This window comes from Cynocephalus volans, chromosome 3 (genome assembly GCF_027409185.1).
Source record: "Cynocephalus volans isolate mCynVol1 chromosome 3, mCynVol1.pri, whole genome shotgun sequence".
Lineage (NCBI taxonomy): Eukaryota > Metazoa > Chordata > Mammalia > Dermoptera > Cynocephalidae > Cynocephalus > Cynocephalus volans.
In genome coordinates, this window is record NC_084462.1 from 67,080,422 (window position 1) to 67,102,019 (window position 21,598).

The following is a 21,598-nucleotide window of genomic DNA, read 5'->3' on the forward strand; positions in this document are numbered from 1 at the left end:
ACTGGGTGATTTATAAAGAAAAAATTTATTGCTTACAGTTTCTGAGGCTGGGAAGTCCAAAGTCCATCTGGTAGTGATGACAGTGACCCAGGGGTCTCACATTGCAAGATGATGGAAGCAGAGAGAGCAGAGAGAGCAAGACAGACTCTCCTCTCTTAAAGCCCTCAGAACCACGCCCCTGACCACCATTTCTAATCCATTCACTACTGCAGGGTCCTACAATCCAATCACCCCTTCAAGCCTCCACCTTTCAATTACCATAATAGGATTTCCCACCCTAAAGGTCACAGTGGGGGCCGGGTTTCTAATACATAAAACGTGGAGACATAATTCAAACTTCAGTGAGTTTTGGGGGGGATATAATTCAATCTACTACACTGTCTTTAAGATCAGAAATTCTTGCTTCTGCTTTTCTAGCTTGCTGCTTAAGCTATCAGTTGTGTTTTTTATTTCGCTCAGTGAATCTTTCAGTTCCATGAGTTCCGCTACATTCTTTTTCAAGGTATTATTCTCTTTGTAATTGCCTCCTTCACATGCTGGATGTTTTTTTTTTTTCTTTTTTTTTTTTTTTTTCTCATTTCACTATGTTGTCTGAGTCTTCTCATATCTCAGTGAGTTTCCTTAAGATTGTTGCTTAGAATTCCTTTTTAGTCATTTCAAGGGTTTCCTGCTCTATAGGGTCTAGTATTTGAGAATTACTGTATTCTTTTGGTGGTGGCCTACTTTCTTAGGTTTTCCTACTTCTAGTATCTCTACATTGATGTCTGGTCATCTGGTAGAGCAGTTGCTTCTTCTATTACTCTGGAGGGGGCTTTGAGGAGAGAGATGTCATCTTCTTTTTCTGGTCTCTGCTGGTGACTCTCCTTGTGTCAATGCAGTCAGGTGTCTGGTGGCCCACCTGCATAGTGGCTGTAGCTGCTGCTGTGGCATCAAACCACTTTTTCAGGAGCCATTTGCTGTGGCGATGGCCGTAGTGGTCCACCTGCACTGAAGTGGTGTTTTTGGCATGTTCTCTTGCCTGCTTTTGGGCAGGGAGTACTGCCCTTGGCTCCTTGTCTAGGACCCTGGGCACACTCTCTTGCCTGCTGAGACAAATAAATATGAACAAGAATGATCAGGGGACTGGAAGGATTGGTTGGGTCTTTAAAGATGAATAGACTTTTATCAGGCAGAGAAAGCCAATGGTGGAGGTAGGAGATAGGAAAAAAACTTGAGACAGAGGAAAGAGTTCAGAGGCCAGGCATCATTGCTTATCTTACAAGTACAAATTGCTCTCTATTGCTAGGCCCAAATTTGGGTGAAGGAGCCAGTTAAGTGGGAAATAAAAGGGAAGAGGCAGCTAGGGCCACATTGGACTCTATTCTGTAAGACGTGTGATGGAGTGATCACATGATGTTGAGCAGGGGAGAGATGTCAGATTCAAGGTAGGAAAAGCACCTGGACACTTGTGTGGAGGATTGCCCCTGGATTGCCAGTAACACTGAGGCAGGGGCGTTAATTAGGAGTTTGCCAACAGACACCAAGGAGGAACTTCTCTGGGGGACATTTGAGAGGTGGAGCTGGCCAGATTTGCAGAGCAGTGTGCTGGGGCATTGAGGGGAGTTTAGAATGGTTCCCAGATTTCTGCTTTGGGAGACCAGGTCTACAGAAGGTGGGCCTGTTAACCAGGGGCAGGCACTTAGTCACAGGGTGATAGGGCTTAGCTCCAGGATTCTGAGAGGGCAGGTATGGAAATATTAAATGATGGCCACCCAGACACCTGCTTAAAATCTGGAAAATGCTGATTGGAAGCCACATTTTTTGACCCATGAAAGATCTTGTGCTCTCCCTTCTGCCCCCTGGATTTCCGTGAACTCTCAGGTTATAGATTCTTATGGTCACTTCGGCTCCGAGCTCTTGCTTCCAATGACGAATCCCATTTATGGGTCACCCTCTCACTGAACCAGACTCATGGTCTGTCCACCACCACGCTGGCCCAGATGCTGTCTTCTTTACTGGGAGCATAATCAGTAACTTGCACAAGGCCTTTGCACATGGCAGATGTGTACAAGATTTGGGTAGTTGGAGGGGGTTTACTTCACATTAGTGCAAAGAGCAGTGTTAAATCATCTCTCAGATCTTTTCATTTTGAAAAGTTCTTTGGGCCACCTCAAGGCCAGCCACTTTCCACTGGGGGTACTTTCTCACATAGCCCCTGATTCTCTCACCATCTTGGATTATACTGGCTGCCAGCCCTGCTCCCCCGCCCATTATTCTAGGAAATTACAAATTCTTCTTACTCAAGTACAGCAAAGTACTCCCTTGAACCATTTCTGAGCTCAGCTCTAGGTCCTTTTTCATTTCCAAACCCCATCAAGTTCCTAGTTGAGTAAAAGGGCATTTTGAAATGAACATCAGCCGCTATGCTTAGAGGGTAATTGTAGTTTTAAATCGTATGTTTTTGAAGATTATGAAAAATTTCAAGTATCATTTCCCTTTAACTACTGTCTCCCACGTCTTCCCCCAGCACCCCTGGTGAACTCCCTCCCTTGGTGGGTGGAAACCCAGGGTTAAGAGTCAGGCTTCTGCTGTCTGGGGCCCTTCTGTGTGGTCAGGGTGGCCCCTCTTGGCTCCCCCAGCCCATGCCCCCATTGCCATCAATTTAGTGGTTTGTTGATTGCTGTTCTTGTCTCTCCTGATGATGTTCCCCACCCTTGGCAGGAAGGTGGCTGATATCAGGAGGGGCTGAGGGACAGAGGGCCTGGGATGGGGGGAGGACATGTCTTCTTCAGAGCCTAGTTCATAACGCTCATCCCAGAAACAATCTGGGGGACATCCTTGTCTTAATTTCCACACCAAGTTGGTCACTGTGGCATTAGCATCATTTCTTACAACTGTCAGGCAGCTAGGTCGTTATCTTTGAAGTTTACCCCAGGACACCAAAAGGCCACAGCTGCTGAAATGGGAGGGTCCTGGCACCATAACACTAGGGGCCTACTAGGATCCCTGCACAGGAGGGGAGGACGTGGTGTGGGAGGGAAGCCTTCCAACACGCTCCAGGCAATGGGTCTTCTGACTGTTCACCCAGCCATCCAAGAGACAAGCATCTGCTACGGTCAGAAACTGTCCCTGGCATCAGGCATTTAGAAAAGGGTGAGAAATTATTTTGTCCCCACAGAGCCCACAAGGCCAGTGGGAAAAGACTCAGATGAATTGCTATAAAACATGCCGAGAGCTCCATCTAGGGATGCTCTGGCAGTTGCAACGAGTGGACACTCCATGTGCAAAGACAGATGAGTGTCTCACAAGTAGCTTCTGTGGCTAGAGCCCCGGCTGCACGAGGTAACGAGTCTGGATTTTGAGCCTTCATGCTGAGGCCTATGGGGCACTGCTGCTGGGAATGGTTGGATGTGGGCTTCCTAAAGCACACTGGCAGCAGAGCAGGTAAACTACTGGGCAGAGGGAGCAGTGAGTAAGGTCACTGTACTCCGCACCCAGCCCTCACTCTTCTGCGAGCGCATGGAGGGCAGGGCCTATGGCTATCAGGTCACCCCATTCCCTGGCCCAGACCCCGGGGCACCAGGAGGAATCTTACAGAGGGCATGCAGTGGGAACACAAGCCCTCCCCAGAGACACCTGCTCCTGGAGTCAGGCACTTGTGAGTGGCAGGGCTGGGAGTGGAAGGGCACCTGGCGAGGGATCAGTCTGTGCTGACAGAATGCACTGCCGCAGCAGGGACCTGGCCCACAAGCCATCTAGGGGCAGCCCAATTTGCTGCTGGGTGCCACCTTCGACTCCTGCAGGGCAGCAACATTGGGGTGGGGACAGGGACAGGACTCATCTTTGGGACTCACCTGCCAGCCCTCCCTGGATCTTCCTTAGAACTCCTGGCTTTACAGTTGTGATAGTGACAGTGAAGTCAACCAGAGGCTGGGAAATGGGGGGCGGGGGAGGGGAGAAGGCAAGGTTGTTTTCTTAAGGAAAAACGAAAATAACTCTTTGACCAGACCAGAATTTGATTGGATTTAAAAAAGTGTATTGGATTTCCAATACTAAATAAAAACATGAAATTGTTTTAAAAAGCCATAGAGTTTACAGCATCAACTACAGAAAAGGCCAAACAAGTGTGTACAGAAACCAGTCCCAGCAGTCCTCCGGGCCCCCTCCAGCAGGCAGCAAGGCAACAGACACATTCGTCCCAAATCCTCCCGGAGGCAGCTGCTGAGGAGCAGCTCAACTAGGACATTACAAGACACAATGGTTTAATTTAAAAAATCACAGGAAAATGTAAGAAAATGTATTAAATCGTGAAAAGGTGCGATACAGAATAGCTTTCCTTTTTCTTAATTTAAAAAAATCCCCCAACTTTGAACAGTTATTTTATTTAAAAATAGGTCCCTCCCCCGCCTGCCCCAATTCTGTGGCAGTATCCAGGTACCAAGGCCCTGAGGTAACAGAAGTGTCAGGGTTCATGGGAGGAAATGCCCCAAATACTGTCTGTTCTTTGGGCAAAAGGTGAAACAGTTTCTGGAGAATCCAGCCCTCCCGGTGGCCACAGTGCTCTGGCAGCACTTTGCAGGAGCAAGTTGAAGCACAGTGGTTTTCCAGAACCCTGCTTGGTGCCATCCGATGACTGGTCAGCCGGCAGCAGGGGCTCCAGTGCTGCACTTCTCACTGCGCCCAAAGCAATAAATACAAACAGCTCACCTGATAGAAAAGCAAATGTGTGATAAGACCTAACAAAGGGAAATAACCCATGTTCAGAGGCAGGTGGCCTGTCAGCAGCCTGTGGGCAGCTGGGAGGCCTGGGCAGTGCTCAGGGCCCTGGGGCAAACTGGTTGGGGCCCCCACTGCTTGTCTTGGCAGCTGATCTCTTGGCTATGGAACCGAAGCCTGATTTACCTTCTACACTGCTTTCCATGCTGTCTTCTGGAGATTTGTTGGGGAGCAGGGGAAGATGCCTGAGGGTCAGTCCTGTATTTTTTATATATATTCTTAATATTAAAAAAACAAACAAACCCATATCTTGGCTCCTTACCTTTCTAAGAAAAAGAACACGAGAACTACCTACAAAGGCAAAGGCTTGTGTGCGTGTGGCCGAGCCCCTCTGCATACCCCAGAAACCTGCTGCCTCCTGCTGACTGATGCTTAGCTAAGCTGCTAGGATGGAGGGGGGCAGTTGCCTCCTCTTCCCCTTGCCACTGTCCCTGTCCTTGCTACTTGAAGAACAAATACACTCGGTATTTGGGGAATTTCCTCCCATCTTCCCCTCCATGTGGGGAAGGCTCATGGATGCTGCAGCCCCTGCCGTGCCTTGTTTTTACTAATGCTTTTCCTGAAGGGGCTCTGAACTGTGGAAGTGAGAGCTGGCTGGCTGAGGACAGGCACTGGAGAGAAGCAGGACATGTGAGGAAACAAAGTTCCTTCCTTAACCTCCAGCTTCCTTGGGGAACCAATGACAATGGCAGAAAAGGGTCTCCATCTTTGCTTTCTGATTTCTAGGAACAGGGTCAGGCTCTTCCCTGTCCTGTGTCACTCTTGCAGTTACAAACACAGCACCTGGCTCCTCAGCATGGACATGCTTATTAGCATATGACCAAGACATCAGGGCAGCTAAATTCTCCAACCCACCTATTGCACGGAAGGATGTTTAACCAGATCTAAACAAAGCTCCAGCTGCAATGAAGTGACAACAAGATGGACATGCCAGGAAAGGACAATAAAGAAGATGCTTCTATTCTCTGCAGGCTTCTGGAAGAAAGTACAATGACTGAAACATTCACAGGACCTCAGCAGCCCCTCCATTTCCTATTCCCAACCCCCAGCCCCCCTCCCAAATACTGAAACTGCACAGAAAGCAACAAACAAGTCTTTTCAATGTTACATTTCATTCAAATAGATCTGTAATCTCACAGTGATGAGAGGAGAAAGTCAGGCCTTTAATAATTATAATAAAAAAATAATAAAAAAGCTTACAAACAGCAATGCAACATTTCCCCCCCGCTCCTCCCCGCCCAAAGTGATGGATTAACAGCTGGAAGAGGATGCAATGACTCAGAATTAAAAAATAAAAACAAAACCAAAAAACAAGCTAACCCCTGGAACAAGCCACACTGTCAACAACTTTCCATACATAATTGGAACAAGCAGTCAAATGTCAACCACTTGTGGAGAACACCACGGACTCCCTTGGTTTTTGATACTGTTTTTTTTAAGGTAAAATAAAATAGGACACAAATAAAATTGTACATAAATGCCAATGTCTATACTCCATAAAGGTGATGCAGTTGCAGCACAAAGACACAGCCTGACCACAAAGTGAAGTGCAAGGTGCACTTCTCGCCTCCTCCCTGGACACACAACTTTGGCCTATTGTGCCCAGTCCTGCAGGGTATCAGCAGGTGAAGGGAAGCTGCCTCGACACAGGCTCCTTCCAGGCTGACCAGTAGAAGGCGGGTGGCCATGCCTGGAGCCAGCCCCACACAGAGGTGCTGGCCACTCTGCTGGCTCACTCTGTGTTCTCAAGTGCTGTCCTCTCATATTCTGTACAATTCCTTGTTTTCAAGGCTAAGTTCCAAGACTTCTAGACTCGGGTTTGGAGTCATGTCTGGGCGAAGGTCATCATGCCGTTGTGATGGCGTTTAGGTCCTTCATTAGTCCTTCCAGGTGGGCCATCTCTTTGGTCAGCTCATCTGGTTCATAGCTCTATGGAAAAGAGAACACTTACAGGGCATGATTGGAGGAGTTGTCCAGGAAAGACAGCTCAGAGAGAGGTCAAAGTGTCAAATGGTCAGTGGCAAAACTGTCCTAGAAGACTGGCCTACTGAAACCACACTGGCTCAGAATAGTCAGCGGTAGCAGGATGGACCCAAGGTCACTAAGACCCACTTCACGACACTGCAAAATGCTTTTCTCCCACCTCTACCTCCCAGGGTCCCAAAGACCTCACAGCCAAAGGCCTTGCAACTTGCCCCTCCTAGCTCTCTGCCAGTCAGCACAGTTGGGATGTCCTGGTTCTCTGGGCCCCAGGGTTTCCTCTTAAGAGAATCCTGTACCTGGAAATCCAGAGACAGAACTTATTTACTGGAATTTAGGAGTGAAAGAATGAGGAGACACTGGTGATTTTTGTTTTTGAGTACAACCATGCAAGCACCTTCTCCTCTAGTATCCTGCTCAGAAAAGTGAAACTGAGGGGTGAGAGGACATGTGGATGGTTCAAATCAAGAAAAGAGGACCAGGCAGAAGAGACAGAACTGGAAGGAAGGCAGGTGGGGTGGTGGTGGTGGGGTGTCTCTAGCTGGGGTGGTGTTATAAGATAATTTAAGATACACTAGAATGGGTATGAGAGAGAAAGCAGACCAAACCTTCAGCACAGTTTCTGGCCCAAAGGAGATGCTCAAAACACATCTGGATGAATGAGGGAATGTGCTTCACACTTCTGGGCGGTGAGACCTGGGCCTACACAGAAAGCAGCTTGACCAGCACACTCTCAGGTCCTGGGACATGTTCCTGGACATCTTAGCTGGGCGGATGACCCCATGAACTTACACTCTCGGAGTCTTCCAGCATCCTTGTGGTCTCCTGCACTTCAGGGGCACTGGGAACCACCACTGGCATAGGAGGCCGGCTCCTTCCTAATGTCCCGATGGAAGCTGTCTTCACTGAGTGAATGTGATGGTTCAGAGCTGAGGGGGAAAGGGCACCATCAGATGTGTGGCCAAGCCTGTACCCCAGACCCAGTGCAGGGATCCTGCTCTGAAAAGTTACCAGAATGAGAAGAAGGAAGGAAGATAGCAGGGTATTCAAGAGGCCAGAGAACCAGAGAAGATATTCCACTGGCTTCAAAAAGCTAATATCCTAGTCCAGTGGATCTCAAAGTGTGGTGGTCCACAGACCCCATGCAGGATGTCTGGGAGGTCAAAACTCTTCATAATAATACAAAGACTCTATCTGCCTTTTTACCATGTTGGTCTCTGCATGGAGGGAACAAAAGCAGCAGTGGGCAAAACTGCTGGAGCCTTAGCACAAATTAAGTCAGAGGCACCAAACTGTAAAGTCATCAACTGACACGCACTTACAGTTAAAAAAAAAAGCCAGTTTCACTTAAGACAATCCTTAATAAAGCAGTAAGAATTAATTCTATTAAATCCTGGCCCCACTGTATGTGACAAAATGGAAAGCATGCATACAGTACTTCTGCTGCATATGAAGTAAGTAGCTGTCTTAACGAAAAGCACCTGTGATGGTTTGAGCTGTGAGCTGAACTGCTGTGTTTACCATGGAACCCCACTATTAGTTCAAAGACAGACAGACTGGATATTCAGACATTTCCTAGAAAATGAACGAAGTGAGCCTGTCAGTTCAAGGAAAACAATGGTCAGTGTTTATTGCCAATGATAAAATTTAAGTTTTAAGTGAAAATTAGAATTTTGAAAAACTTGTATCTGCCACCGTGAGCTTGACAGCTCCCTGATACTTACATATTTTTTGATATTAATGAATGTGTTTTTAGATACTGAATAATGAAATTACCAATATTTGAAGGATTTGCATAACTTAATGAACCAATGTTTTCTAAGTGACCAATGTGTGATGTTTCAGTATTATGCATTCAGTGTGCAAAACAGTCCAAAGGATTTTAATGGCACAGAGTACCAACAGTTCATGGATATGGTTTCAGATTCCATATTACACACAAACCTTTAAAAAACTATAAGCTGTTGAGTTTTGCTGTAGTATCAAAAAAGAATATCCACAATTATATAAAAAGTTTATAAAAATACTCTTCCCTTTCCAATTACATATCTGTGTGAGGCCAGATTTTCTTCATGTATTTCAACCAAAACAACATACTGTAACAGACTGAATGCGGAACCAGATAGGAGAATCCGTTGCTTCTATCAAGTCAGACATTAAAGAGATTTGCAAAAATATAAGACAATGACACTCTTCGCACTATATATTTGTTTTAAAAAATATTTTTTTCATAAAAATATGGTATTCATCTTAACATAATAGATCAACTGCTGTCTTTAAATGAATTGATAAAATATTTTAAAAATTTCTCAGTTTTAATTTCTAATATGGTAAATATGGACAGATATAACCCATGTGAAGAAAAGCTTCTTTGTGTCCTCAATACCTTTTAAGATATAAAGGGGTCCTGAGACCAAAAAGTTTGAAAACAACTGACTTATTCTGAAACAAACCATCATAATAGACAAGAAGGTGGAAGAATAGGAAAAAAGCATGCTTTGAGGTCAGCAGGCTGTCGCTGAGCTGTGTGAACTTGGACAAGCAACTTCCCTTCTGCAGGGTCATCTCCCCATCCTGAGGCTCCTATGGTTTTACCTCCCTGTGAGTCCAAGTCTTGGCCTCCCTGACCCTTCTCTAGCTTGTGGAATCTTATGGAGTGAGATGTTTTCAGGGGGCTGGGCAGACTAGATCTGTTGCCCACATCCACATCACTGGATTTCACCAGCAAGGGTTCTGCATGTAAAACACAATTCAGAAGGTCAGCCCTTGCTCCCCAGCACATTATTCTCTGGTTTGTATGCGCTCCCTCAGGAGGGAGCCCACACACTCCCTAAGTGGGGCAACGACACACTGCCGCTCTAAACTGCTGGGATAGGCTTGGAGGGTATTTGCTTTGCTATTCTTCTAAGAAAGGGTGACTTGTCCCAAGCCTGAGCCAAAGGGTCTCTCCAGCGGTGCTGCTGTCCTCACTCACCTTGCTGGGATAGTAATGGTGTGCTTGGCAATGCAGGATCATAGGTGGGAGGTCCTGGGGGTGGGACTGCCGGCACAGCAAAGCTCTTCAATGGGTGGGAAGGGCGAACATGGGCCGTGGGAAGACTCTGGCCTGAATCTTCCTCTTGAGAGCTGGCCAAGTAAGAGGAGCTGGTAGCACCTTCAGGATCCTGATGATCAGTACAGCATGTCTGAGACGAAGAGGCTGGCATGGTGTCAGTGCTGGGGGTATTTCGAACAGATTCTATAGCAGGAAAGTCTAGATGTTAGCATTTCTTTTACCATTAAACATATTCAAATCCCAGGGTTTCGGCTACTTCTAAGGGTCCCTAGACCAATTCAATAAGTGCTTGGGATCAACGTTAATCCAAGCGAACATGGATTAGCACCAATGCCAAGGCTAAGAATGGACTAATCTAAAAGAGTCCTAAACAATTTTGCCCTCAACCAGCTGTTCCAATTTTTTGACCTAAACAGCCAAGTGGTCACAATTTTACTGACTTAAAGTTCTCCTATGTACTTATTATGGAGCACGTATAAAGGTTCTTGAGACTACTGTCTATTAAGATATAAATAAGTATAAGTGAAAATTAAAATTTTCACTCACTGATGGATAGTCTTAGAGACTGGTCTTAGACAACCATGTCTAGCCACCAAGGCTGGCTGGGTACCTGCCAGGAGCCAGCTCTGCTGGCAAGACCTGGGGGTCACTGCAGGGGAGGCCAATGCCACAGGCCATGCATGCCCACTGGGGACTGTGCGTTGCCTCACCAGAGCAAAATCTCCACAGCTCAAGTGAAAACTGGACAACCGAACAGTCCAGAGGTCTGCACATGACTTTATGATCATGCCAAATGATGGGTGTTTTGGTCCAGAGAAAGAAATACGGGTAGATTAGGCTTGAGAAAGGAAGACTCAGGAAGAACATAATAACAATATCAAAATGTGTGAAGACAGGGCAGAGGTGTTCTGGAAGGCAGCACGGTGGGGCAGAAAAGCACTGGCTTTGGAATCAGATACAGCTGGACTTTAATCCTGGCATACTAGTTGGGTGAATTTGGCAAAGCCACCAAATCTCTCTGAGTCTTGGTTTTTTACCTACGAAACAGGGAGAGTAACACAAAATTCACTGAGGATTAAATGAGATGTATGACAAGTGCTGCACACAGAGCTTGAATAATCTATAAGGTTCTTTACTTTGTAAGTTACTGAGTACTTACTATAAGCCAGGCACTATGATAAGTGCTTTACACTGATTTGCTCATTCAATCCTTGAAGTAACTCAGAAGGCACTGGGAGTTAAAGCAAATTGCCCCTGGACACAGTTAGAGTTAGTGGGGTAGAATCTAAATCCCTGTACTCTGACTCCCAGCCCATGATCTGAACTACCACATGCCATCCTGCTTTTCCATGCCCAATATCACCTACCCCAAGCTGCAGGGCAGAAGCAGCACCAAGGCCCAGGGAGACCACATGAGGAAGACCTTCCCAACAGTGTGAGCTGGTACAGACCACCATCCCCATCCCTGAAGAGTGGCATGGGGGTCACTAGCTCAGAGCAAGAGTCTGAAGGCCTCTTCTGACTCCTAGAGTCCTTAACCTTAGAAAGTAATGCACGAGCAATATGCAGAAATACAATGTATTTCCCTACCTTCGTTGCTATGGTAGCAACAAATCCCTTGGGCTCTGAGGAGACAGGCCACGCCAGTCATGAGTGCTGCCTCCTTCGCTTAAAAGTCTTGGGTCCTAGGGATGAGGGACTCATACACCCTCCCATGTGTATCTAGTATATGAGCCCTACCAGGCTTAGGTCACTCCTCACCCTCTAAAGGGATGCACCAAGCACCTCACTTCTTAAGCTTGCTCAGGCCAGTCATCACCATGCTGGGGAGTGGTTGGTCCCCACCAAGTGATCCTGGGCCGAGTGGGGAAGCTGATTAGGGTGGCAGGGAGTTGGACAGAGAAAAGTGGGCTCAAGTCCTGACCATGTCAGCCTGTACCCACAGGTATGTCAGGTCAGCTTTGGGCACACAGGCCTGCCTTGACCGCCTCAAGTGCCTTTAACTTGATGTATGAGCTCCCAAGGGCCAAAGAGAAGGGACATGAAAATGGAAACTAGGGTTACCTACATGAGTCAGAGCCCTGGCCTGCTGCTACAGCCCAGGGCCACCTTGTTGCACAACTCCAGCAGGCCCCAGGCACATTGTATTTTCCGGGAAGGGTGCTCCCTGACCTTGTGCAATGTGACTAGCCTAAAAACTGCTGTAACTAAAATTTTTGCTTTAGTGAGGGGCCTACTTCCTGACTGACTTACCTCTCTCAAAGTTGTTTAAGACACACAAAGTTCACACTGGCCAAGTGTTTGGACAAATGGAAAGTACTCTCCCTATGTCAAGTGGTGGTGACACAACAAATGCTCCTGGAGCAGGCACTGCCCTGGCCAGGTTCTACTCCTGCCTGGCCCACACGGACAGGGCTGTGGCAACACTTTGAGCTCTAGAGACACAGGGCATGGAAAAATACAAGAGAATGTTGATCATTTCTAGATACTTGCTCTGCATTTCAAAATGACTTCAGTCAATCTATCACTTTTTGTTTTAATCCCCTCTGGTCATTAAAGCAAGAAATCCTTTAGTAAAGCAAATCATCACTTTTTTCCTCTCTTTGCTTTCTGTCTAGGTCTATACAAAAGGGAACTTGAACCAACACTAGACTGTCTGGATGAGGGCTGGGTGGGAGCTGCTATGCTTCTCTCTAAGCAAGCCCCTCCTAGTCCAGGAGGAAGGAGAAAGGGGCTAAGCTGGTTGGGAAGAGCTTGCCATCTACTCAGACAGGCCCACATACTATTGTGTGGGATACCTCAGCCTTAAAAATGGGGAAAGAGGGTCTGGCACAAAACCTTTCCAAGAAGAGATCTGGAGGGCTGCTCTGTGGTCTTCTGTTTTATTTGAGACTATGAGGCAGACATAAGTTCTCCATGAGCTGGCTGAAATAACTGTCTATCCTGCAGACCATCTTTCCCTGAGGGCAGGACCCTAATCCTGGATTTGATGGGAGACAGGGGGAAGGCCAAATTTAGACAGAGATTCAAGCAGGTAATTCAAGCAGAGATTCAAGACAGAGATTCTCTACCAGGTAACAGCTCTGGGAGTAGAAAATGTTGGGAGATATTAGGCATCCCTTAATAAAGCTTTGATCTTCATTTGATATTCTGGTATGTTTATGACTGATCAAAACTTAAAGAAGAGGGGTATGTTACTGGCAACTCAAACTTCTAGCATGATGTTTTGAGGTTCTTTTAAAATGGAACTCACTTCAAATTCCCTTATTTCCCACACCAACAAAACTTAGTTCTATTAGCAAAATAACTCTTAATAGGCAAGTTTCAAACGATGGAAAAATAGTATATTATATATGTGAGAAGTTACTAGGTTACTAGATGTGCATTTTAAAACTGAGAAGATGGAAATTAATTTTCAATTAATAAGGAACAATAATATTTATGCCATTTACTGTCTCCTCACCTTCACTATATATTTCCTTCTTAAGACTGTTTCATAATGCTGTTTTTTAAGATTTCCAAACTCGGACATGTGTGTCTGGCAGCGTATTTCTCTAAATACACTGCAGATTGTCATGCTAATTTCTGTTTTTTAGAGGTGATGTATTACTGTGCATCCCTTCCTAATTTTAATAATCCATTAGGCAACTCAACATGGACATTGTTCTTACTTTGGTCTATGGCAGAAGTAACCTGCACCTAATGGCTGTCCTACAGAACTTCCCAACGTTAGGGTGACACAAGGCAAAGGCAACCACTGGTGTCTGAAAATCACCCAGAGTGAGTTTTCCTTTCAAATTGGGGGATTAAAAAAAATAAACAAATTTGAAAAAAATGACTGGATTAAGATGCAAGTTTATGGAACAGTAAAATGCTTATGTGTTTAGAGTTATTGCTGTTTTTACTAAAATGACACATTGCACTGAGCACTTAAAACAGAGATAAAACAGGGGTGAATTTTACAGAAACAAATTTGACTCAGTCGTAGAGACGTTATGATAAATAACAGAAAAATTCCAAATCCCTCTTCTAAGTAGGGCAAGTTCGTCCCCATTTCTGCTTGCCAACTCTTTTTGGAATGCTTTCCGTCTGGGCTTGAGCCTCATCTCTCACCTGTGGAATTGGCCCTGTCTGAAAGGGACATGGATGTGCCAACCGGCCATGGGCTGCCCGGGTGGTAGAGATGACTGCGAGCTGGAGAAGCGAGGCTGCTGGAGTGGAAATGATGGTGAGTGTTATCGAGGGAATGGATGGGATGGGCACTAATCACAGCTGTGAATGAACACAAGACAGAGAAATGCTTAGCATGCTTGCACGGACACACACAAATCACAGTTCAAGAGCAAAGTTGCCCCCTTCCCACCTCCCATACAATCCAACCACTTCCTTGGCTTTTTGGTGGCAGCTGGCTGGATTTGAACAATTAGCCACTGATTTTACATCTGTTTTAAAAAGTGAATACACTCCTATGCATATGTCTACATATGTACAGAAAAAAAACCCTGAGTAATATATACTGAAATGTTAACAGTGATTATCTTGCAGGGAAGAGTGTTCACAATTAAAAGGATATTTTCCTTTTGGCTTATCTGTATTTTCCAATTCTATAATAAACATAAATTATATCAGTTATTAAAAATATCTATTTGAATCTATCCCCCCCAAAAAATCCATAAGCAAACAAATGACGACTTAGGTTTCTATAATATTTTGTCCTGCTAAAGAGATAGAAATCACTTCGCCTTCGAGTATATTCCTAATTCATTCTGTCTTTTTTAAATTGCTGAATGAGGCATGTAGTGGGTATTTAGGCCAAATAAATGAGTAGCTAGCTGTTTAATCAGTTTTCGTATCTTAAAAATAATGCAACTGAAATTGAACTCCGATGGTCCAATCTAGTACTAAAAGTATGAACTACGGGCTTTGTGGTACCATCTCTTACTGCTTCCAGTCTGGGGATCAGCCACACCCATCTGCATTTTAAAAAACAAATGCATCTTTCCTAATTTCCTCTCCCCTTCCCACACTGGCTAAGGATTCAATTCACTGCATTTAGCTAAAGAATCCAAATTTCCACACAGGGATTCTACATACATCTTTATATGAAGACAGAGCACCTCTTTAATGAGGCTTTGTTATCAATCCCCAGAGATGGAGACAAAGAAACAAAATCAGAAGCTCAAGTTTGGGAATAAACTTTTCTTAGATACTACCTTACAGCAGTTGTAGAAACAGAACATTTAAAACTAAGATAAACCGCTCTAAATCCCACAAACAGGGTTGACTAGGAACACAGGAAATCTTTTTTTTTCTCTAAGCAAGGGCTTCATGAACTTTATGGTAAACTTAATTAGCCCTTTGGAGCTTATTAAAATATATTCTATCACCAGGGATCTCCCTAGATCTTTGTGAACATTACTTAGGTGAAGAGAAATCCCAGCCAATGAGGTAGATGCCTTTCTTTTCCAGCTCTCTCCTGTCCTGTCCACATGCAGGCAAGCAGGTGGCACAGTCAACCCAGGTCCTGGAGCAGCACTGCCCTCCCTCCTCCAGGCCCAAGGAACAGGCTTTCCCTCCTGTGCTCTCTGGTGGAATAGGAGGCTCCACATGGTCCTTGTGAAAAAAACACAACCTAGAAAAGCTGGCTGAGGAGGGTTCTTGGGGCAGTCTGGGAGTCAGCATCTCCTCTAGGGGAAGACAGGTGGTCTCAGAAGTGGCATGCTCCAGAATTAGCGTTTTTCAGAATTCAGGCTATGGGAAGGTTATAAATCTCCTGATTTTTTCTTAAGAAGTATAATTTGGAAGCATTCTAGGTATACAGGACTATCACAAAAGAAAAACAAAACTGACATTTCTTTTTTAAGGCATTTTCAGTCTTTCAAAATAAATAAATAAAAAGTAAAACAACATGAATGTGCCTGCCTAGAATATAGTAAGCAATCAGTAGCTGTTAGCTGATTCTGAACCTTCTGTGCATGGCCTTGGACTGAACCTCATCCCAACACCAGCAAGCCCTTGTTAGCATTTCTTAGCCATCTAAGACTAGGGTAGTTAGATGGTGGGTGTATAGCCCTAGCCCCATCCTAGGACCAAGAGCTCAGTGAATCCCAGCTTGTGAAAAAGGACTGTAGCCACATGAGTTTTGAAAAGGATATTTCAAAACCTAAAGACCTCAAGTGTATCTGGCTACCTGTTTTCAGATTCCTGAGTTAAAAGATTCCATCCTCTACAACTGTTGAGGCACAAATTAAGTAATATTAAAGATTCAGTGCATACTCCTTCCCCATCATCAAAAAAGAAAAAAAATGAATATCAACTAGTACGATATATCTTTTTCCCTTAATATTTTTAAAAGTAATAATCCAGAAAAAGAGAAAGTCAAACTTTGCATGTTTTAAAAATAACCCAGTTCAGGTAGGAATTGAAGTCTTATACAAAACAAACATATAAGCATTCAAGCTACTATCTTCTAATAAATCAAAAGCAACTGGAATGGATTAATTTACTCTCTCCAGGCATTTGTGTCTTTAAACCTGGCGACCTCATCGAAGACACCTCTTAGAGGAGGGAAACCATAGTTTTCCCCTGCATGCTTTCAAGTCCAGGCTTTCCTTTCCATCAGAAATCCCAATTCTTTCAAAGCTCATTTTTATAATCTAGTGCCTTAGATGTTTCTGTACAGTGAGTGAGTGTGAGACGGACAGGGGAGAGGGGAGAGGGAAGAGAGAGAGGATATGTATGTGTGTGTGTGTGTGTGGGTGCAGAGACTCATGCTCAGAGGTTCCATCCAAAGCGTGGATGAGAGGAACTTTTCCCAGTACAGGGTGCCATGGTGCACCTCTTTGCATGTAGGAGATCCATAGTTATTTAAACCTCATCACTTGTGGACAGAGGGATGGCTAAGAGTTCCTTCAACTGGAAGCCCCACTGTGCCAGCTAGTTTAAAAGGCTTCTCTACCTTGGAAACAGTGACAGGGGAGAGGACACAGTAGTTTTAAAAAAAAAAAGTGGTTTGTACCACTGCTTTCTGGTTTTTAATCACAATATTTAACTTATTTTGAATTTCAACTGTTGCTAAAGGAGGCTCAGCAACTTTTACGCTTATCAAAGGGAGGCATGGGTCAAATAAGGTTGAAAATGTTGCTTTAAAAATTCCACGCTGTAAACCTAAGGCTACTCTAAAATACAAAGACTAATAATTGAAAAACATCGATAGGTACCCACCAACACTGAATATGTGTCAGGAAGCCTAAGGAATACTTGTGATATCTGGCTATCCTCAGGCCCATCTCTTCCACTTTTAGGGAGATTGTATACTTCCCTATTCCTGGGAAACTGGTATTTTAGTGTATTTACCCTAAACTTACAGATGCTAGTCTCAAGAATAATATTTACTGCAAAATATAGCAACTGTTTGATACTTCCTCCTTCAAGGTATCACAGCTTTGGTAGATTATCTTTCATGTTAGGGTCAAGTGAAGTCAAAGAGATCATTCAAAGTTGTTCCCCATCTTGACTGGACAGATTGGCAGCCCTGGGGAAGAGCAAAGTTTTTACTTACGCTGGGGTGGCTGGGAGTCAAAGGGCATCATCATTTTTGGTCTCATTCCCCGCCTTCCAGCTAGTGTAGACATGCTGTCCTCCGATTCATGCCCTAGACATCAAATGTGGAGGTTAGTTATAAGCATGTGCCCTTGGCCACCAAGCAGCCTCAGCAGTAAAACATTTCTAGTGGGGGAATGAGGATTCTCAAACAATATACTGGGGATAAGGCATTTCTGCAGCAAGTGAAATAAAGAGGAAACTGATCTTGAGAATATCAGAGGAGGCCCTGATGAGAGTCAGTGTGGATGACATAATGTTGCCCATCAAGCTTCAGTGTGATGTCTGTGAGTAACAGGATCCAGACCAAGAACGTTCCAACACCACAAAGACAGCTGGAGCCCTACCGAAGGGACAGAATGAAATGCACAGGTACTGGCTAGGTTGCCTCAAATACTGGAGAATCATGTTGGTGAAGCCTGATCAAAGACCCAAAAGATTAAAGATTGTCTCTTATAGGTACAGAACCTCTCCCCCATAAAAAGCTTGCTATTCTTCATCAAATGTTGACCAAATCCTATAACATACATTCCTTTAAACCTGACCTCATATGGGAATCACCAAATTAAGGCAATATTAGAAAATGGAAAATGATTTAAATGAGAATAGTCCCCCAACATTTGGGAAAGAGCCTGCACTTAAAATGGTACCTCTGTATGAGTTCCGCCTTTGATGTATATTGCTGTCCATGGAGTTGTCAACTGGTGTGATATCTTGAGAGTTGCGAGGAATTGGAGTATCAGTCATGACAGGATTTGGGTCTGGAGACTTATCAATGGGTTTCAGCTCTAGTCTCTCATGATGGATCCAGAGGTCTGGGGGTTTGACATCTTTGGAGTTCCCTTTGTACTTGTGGGAGCCGTTCACTGATTTGCAGGCAGCTCGTTTCCTAGGCACAAAATTAAGAGTTTTTAAAGTAACTCTTTTGAACATATTCATCAAAAGGCTTGAGTAATTAAAAGTGCTTTTTTGAGATATGCTTCATGCAAAGGCAGAAATTAAAAACAAACCAAAAACCAAAAAACGGAGGCAAAAAGTTGACTCCTGAGAATAATAAATGTATCTCCACTTTGTCCAGACATATTTAGAGATACCTAGCAATGTATATTTAAATATTGCCTTGTGATTTCTTTTTTGAGTGTTAAGATATTAAGGTAGCATTTTTATTTTATTATTATTGTTTTATTGAAACATAATTAATTGTACATATCTGTGGTACCGCATCAAACATCAACACCTGTGTGCAATATGTGATGCTCAAATCAGGATAATTAGTATACTTAACATTACACAATGTAATCATTTTTTGTGGCCCTTCACCAATTTCTCACTAACCCCTTCTCCCTCTCCCACCTCTCGTGGCTTCAGTTCTGTTCTCTCCTTTTGAAAGTTCAAGGAATTATTGAGATTGTTGTAACTTTCTTTCCTTCCTTTTTATTTTTTTTAGCTCTCACTTATGTGTGAGGACATGCGGTATTTCTCTGTCTGTGCCTGTCTTATTTCATTTAACATAATTTTCTCTAAGTTCATACATGTTGTTGCAAATAGCAGAATTTCATTCTTTTGTATAACAGAGTAATATTCCATTAAGCATATATATATACCACATTTTCTGACAGTAACCAAGACAGCATGGTATTGTCATAAAAACAGACATTTGGACAATGGAACAGAATAGAAAACCCAGAAATCAACCCACATACTTACAGCCAACTGATCTTCAACAAAGGCACCAAGAACATACAAAGGGGAAAATACTGCCTCTTCAATAAATAGTGCTGGGAAAACTGTACATCCATATGTAGAAGAATGAAACCAGACTCATACCTCTTGCCATATACCAAAATCAACTCAAAATGGATTAAAGACTTATATGTAAGACCTGAAACTATAAAACTCCTAAAAGAAAACACAGGCGAAACACTTCAGGAAGTTGGACTGGGCAAAGACTTTATGAATAAGATCCTAAAAGCACAGGCAACAAAAGAAAAAATAAACAAATGGGATTATAACAAACTAAAAAGCTTCTGTACAGCAAGAGAAACAATTAACAGAGCAAAAAGACAACCTACAGAATGGGAGAAAATGTTTTCAAACCATGAATCTGACAAGGGATTAACATCCAGAATATATAACGAACTCAAACAACAGTAGAAAAACAAATAACCCAATTAAATAATGGGCAAAGGAGTTGAGTAGGCATTTCTCAAAGGAAGATATATGAATGGCCAACAGACACATGAAAAAATGCTCAACATCACTCAGCATCAGGGAAATGCAAATCAAAACCACACAGATATCATCTCACACCAGGAAGACTGGCTATTATCAAATAGACAGAGAATAACAAATGTTGGTGAGTATACGGAGAAAGGGGATCCCTCCTACACTGTCGGTGGGGCTGAAAATTAGCACAGCCCCTATGGAAGGTGGTACAGAGGTTCCTCAAACAACTACAGACAGAACTACCATAGGATCCAGCAATCCCACTGCTGGGTATATACCCAAAGGAATGGAAATCATCATGTTGAAGGGATACCTGCATTTCCATGTCTATCACAGCTCTATTTACAACAGCCAAGAGCTGGAACCAACCTAAATGTCCATTGAAGGTAGCATTTTTAAAATCAAATAATCTCTAAAGCAGGTCCTCCACAAGCTTCCAATCAGAGAAATGATAATATCAAGCAGAAACATAACAATGGAGTAGAGGTAGAGTCTATGACAATCCTTAGGTAGCCAAACTAAGACTACCAACTGGGTAGAGTCAAGAATGGGAATAACTGTGTTTATTTCCCTGTGCTCTAGTTTCTCCACTCACTCACTTGGCCACCCACCCAGTCAGCATGTACGAGTATCTGGTCAGACCCTGTGCTAGACTGCTGTGCCCACAGCACTTTTGGCCAAGTGAGGAAGACAATCTCAAGATTTCTAAAACTAGATAGAAAATCAAGTTCATAAAGATGGAAAAATGTGAAATGCCAAGTAAACAAGCTTGCATTAAAGTTTTAGAGTAGAAAAAATGTAGTCTTTGTAAGAAGAACAGTTTTCTGCAATCAGAAGTAGACAGGGAAAGACATAAGAGGCAGTGGCCAGGAGGCTTATAAACGGGGACCCTGTTCTCTAGGAAAAGTGATACAATGCAAGCTATGGAAAGCTAATTTTATTTGAGAGGAAAAAAAAAAGATTTAAAACATCACAAAATCTACAGAAAATGATATAAAGTCATTACTAGCAGCAGTTACAGGGTAGCTTATACTTGCCCTGTTTATTGTAAACAAATTTATCACTATTAAATACATGCATCCTTGCCTTGGGCAGACACATAATCACAGACATGACTTTCTCTCTTTTATGCAGCAACACCCCCACCTTATGATCTTTCAGGATACTGCAACTAAAGTCACTTTATTACCCATATTGTGTTTTTGCTATTAGAGGTAACTCAGGGATCTCCTTTTTTTCTTATCTGTCTTGCTGGCTAGATACACAAGTTGAATGTGATCTAGGGTCAAGGATTCTCTTGTTTAGGGAGTAGAGGGTATTACCAAACATTAGGTAACTGAACCCCTTTGCTATCTGCTCTTAGACCATTAGCCACAAGCCCGATACCCCAGAGTTCAGGGCTAGCAGCCATCTGACCTTTCTGCGAAACTGATATGTTGATTATCAGCGATCCTTTCCTGTTCATTAAAGCAACCATCTCCCTCTCCAAACCTCTACACTTGGCAGCACTTTAAAAATATTCTTAGACTTAGATTTAGAATAAGAGGCCGATGGTGGTCTTCTACACCAGCTGGCATTTGTGCCGTGACACAGCCTGCAGAAATGCCCACAAACTGCTATTTGTCTGGTTCACTGTGTGCTCCAAAGGGGCGACCAGCCATGCTGGACAGCTTCCACTTTCCTTTCCACATCTATTCTCTACTTGGCTCTGTAACTCAAGAGGTTGAGCTAAATGAACTATATCTACTTGGCAGCCCTGCCTCTGCCTTCCAGCTGGGTTTGGCTAATAGAAGGCACTGGCAAGAGACTGGAGAGTAGTAGGTATTTCTTCTGTCCCTTCCAGCTCAGCTACAGGATGGTAATGGCTACATTCCTCTAGCTCCCACCACACTCCTGTCAGGAAGCCTCTGCTACTGCTTGAGATCTCTGAAAACAGCTCTTTCCTCTTGCCCTTTCAGGCCTGCGGGTGATAGTGCCCTA

The 21,598-nt window shown here is 43.9% G+C and overlaps 1 protein-coding gene across 7 annotated transcripts in view; it reads right to left on the reverse strand.

The window, feature by feature from the left end:
* Positions 1 to 5,897: 5,897 nt before the first annotated feature.
* The window catches only part of NEO1 (neogenin 1), a 236,349-nt gene continuing 220,648 nt past the window's right edge, over positions 5,898 to 21,598 (reverse strand). For 4 of the 7 annotated variants that reach the window (XM_063088925.1, XM_063088924.1, XM_063088922.1 and 1 more), the window contains 6 exons: positions 18,043 to 18,281; positions 17,352 to 17,444; positions 13,904 to 14,062; positions 9,710 to 9,973; positions 7,528 to 7,664; positions 5,898 to 6,684 (listed from right to left, as the gene is read on the reverse strand). In XM_063088925.1, the coding sequence (XP_062944995.1) occupies positions 6,601 to 6,684; positions 7,528 to 7,664; positions 9,710 to 9,973; positions 13,904 to 14,062; positions 17,352 to 17,444; positions 18,043 to 18,281 (976 nt within the window). In that variant the 3' untranslated portion in view covers positions 5,898 to 6,600. The remainder of the gene's footprint in view (positions 6,685 to 7,527; positions 7,665 to 9,709; positions 9,974 to 13,903; positions 14,063 to 17,351; positions 17,445 to 18,042; positions 18,282 to 21,598) is intronic. The other 3 variants (XM_063088928.1, XM_063088927.1, XM_063088926.1) reach the window with 1 other exon arrangement.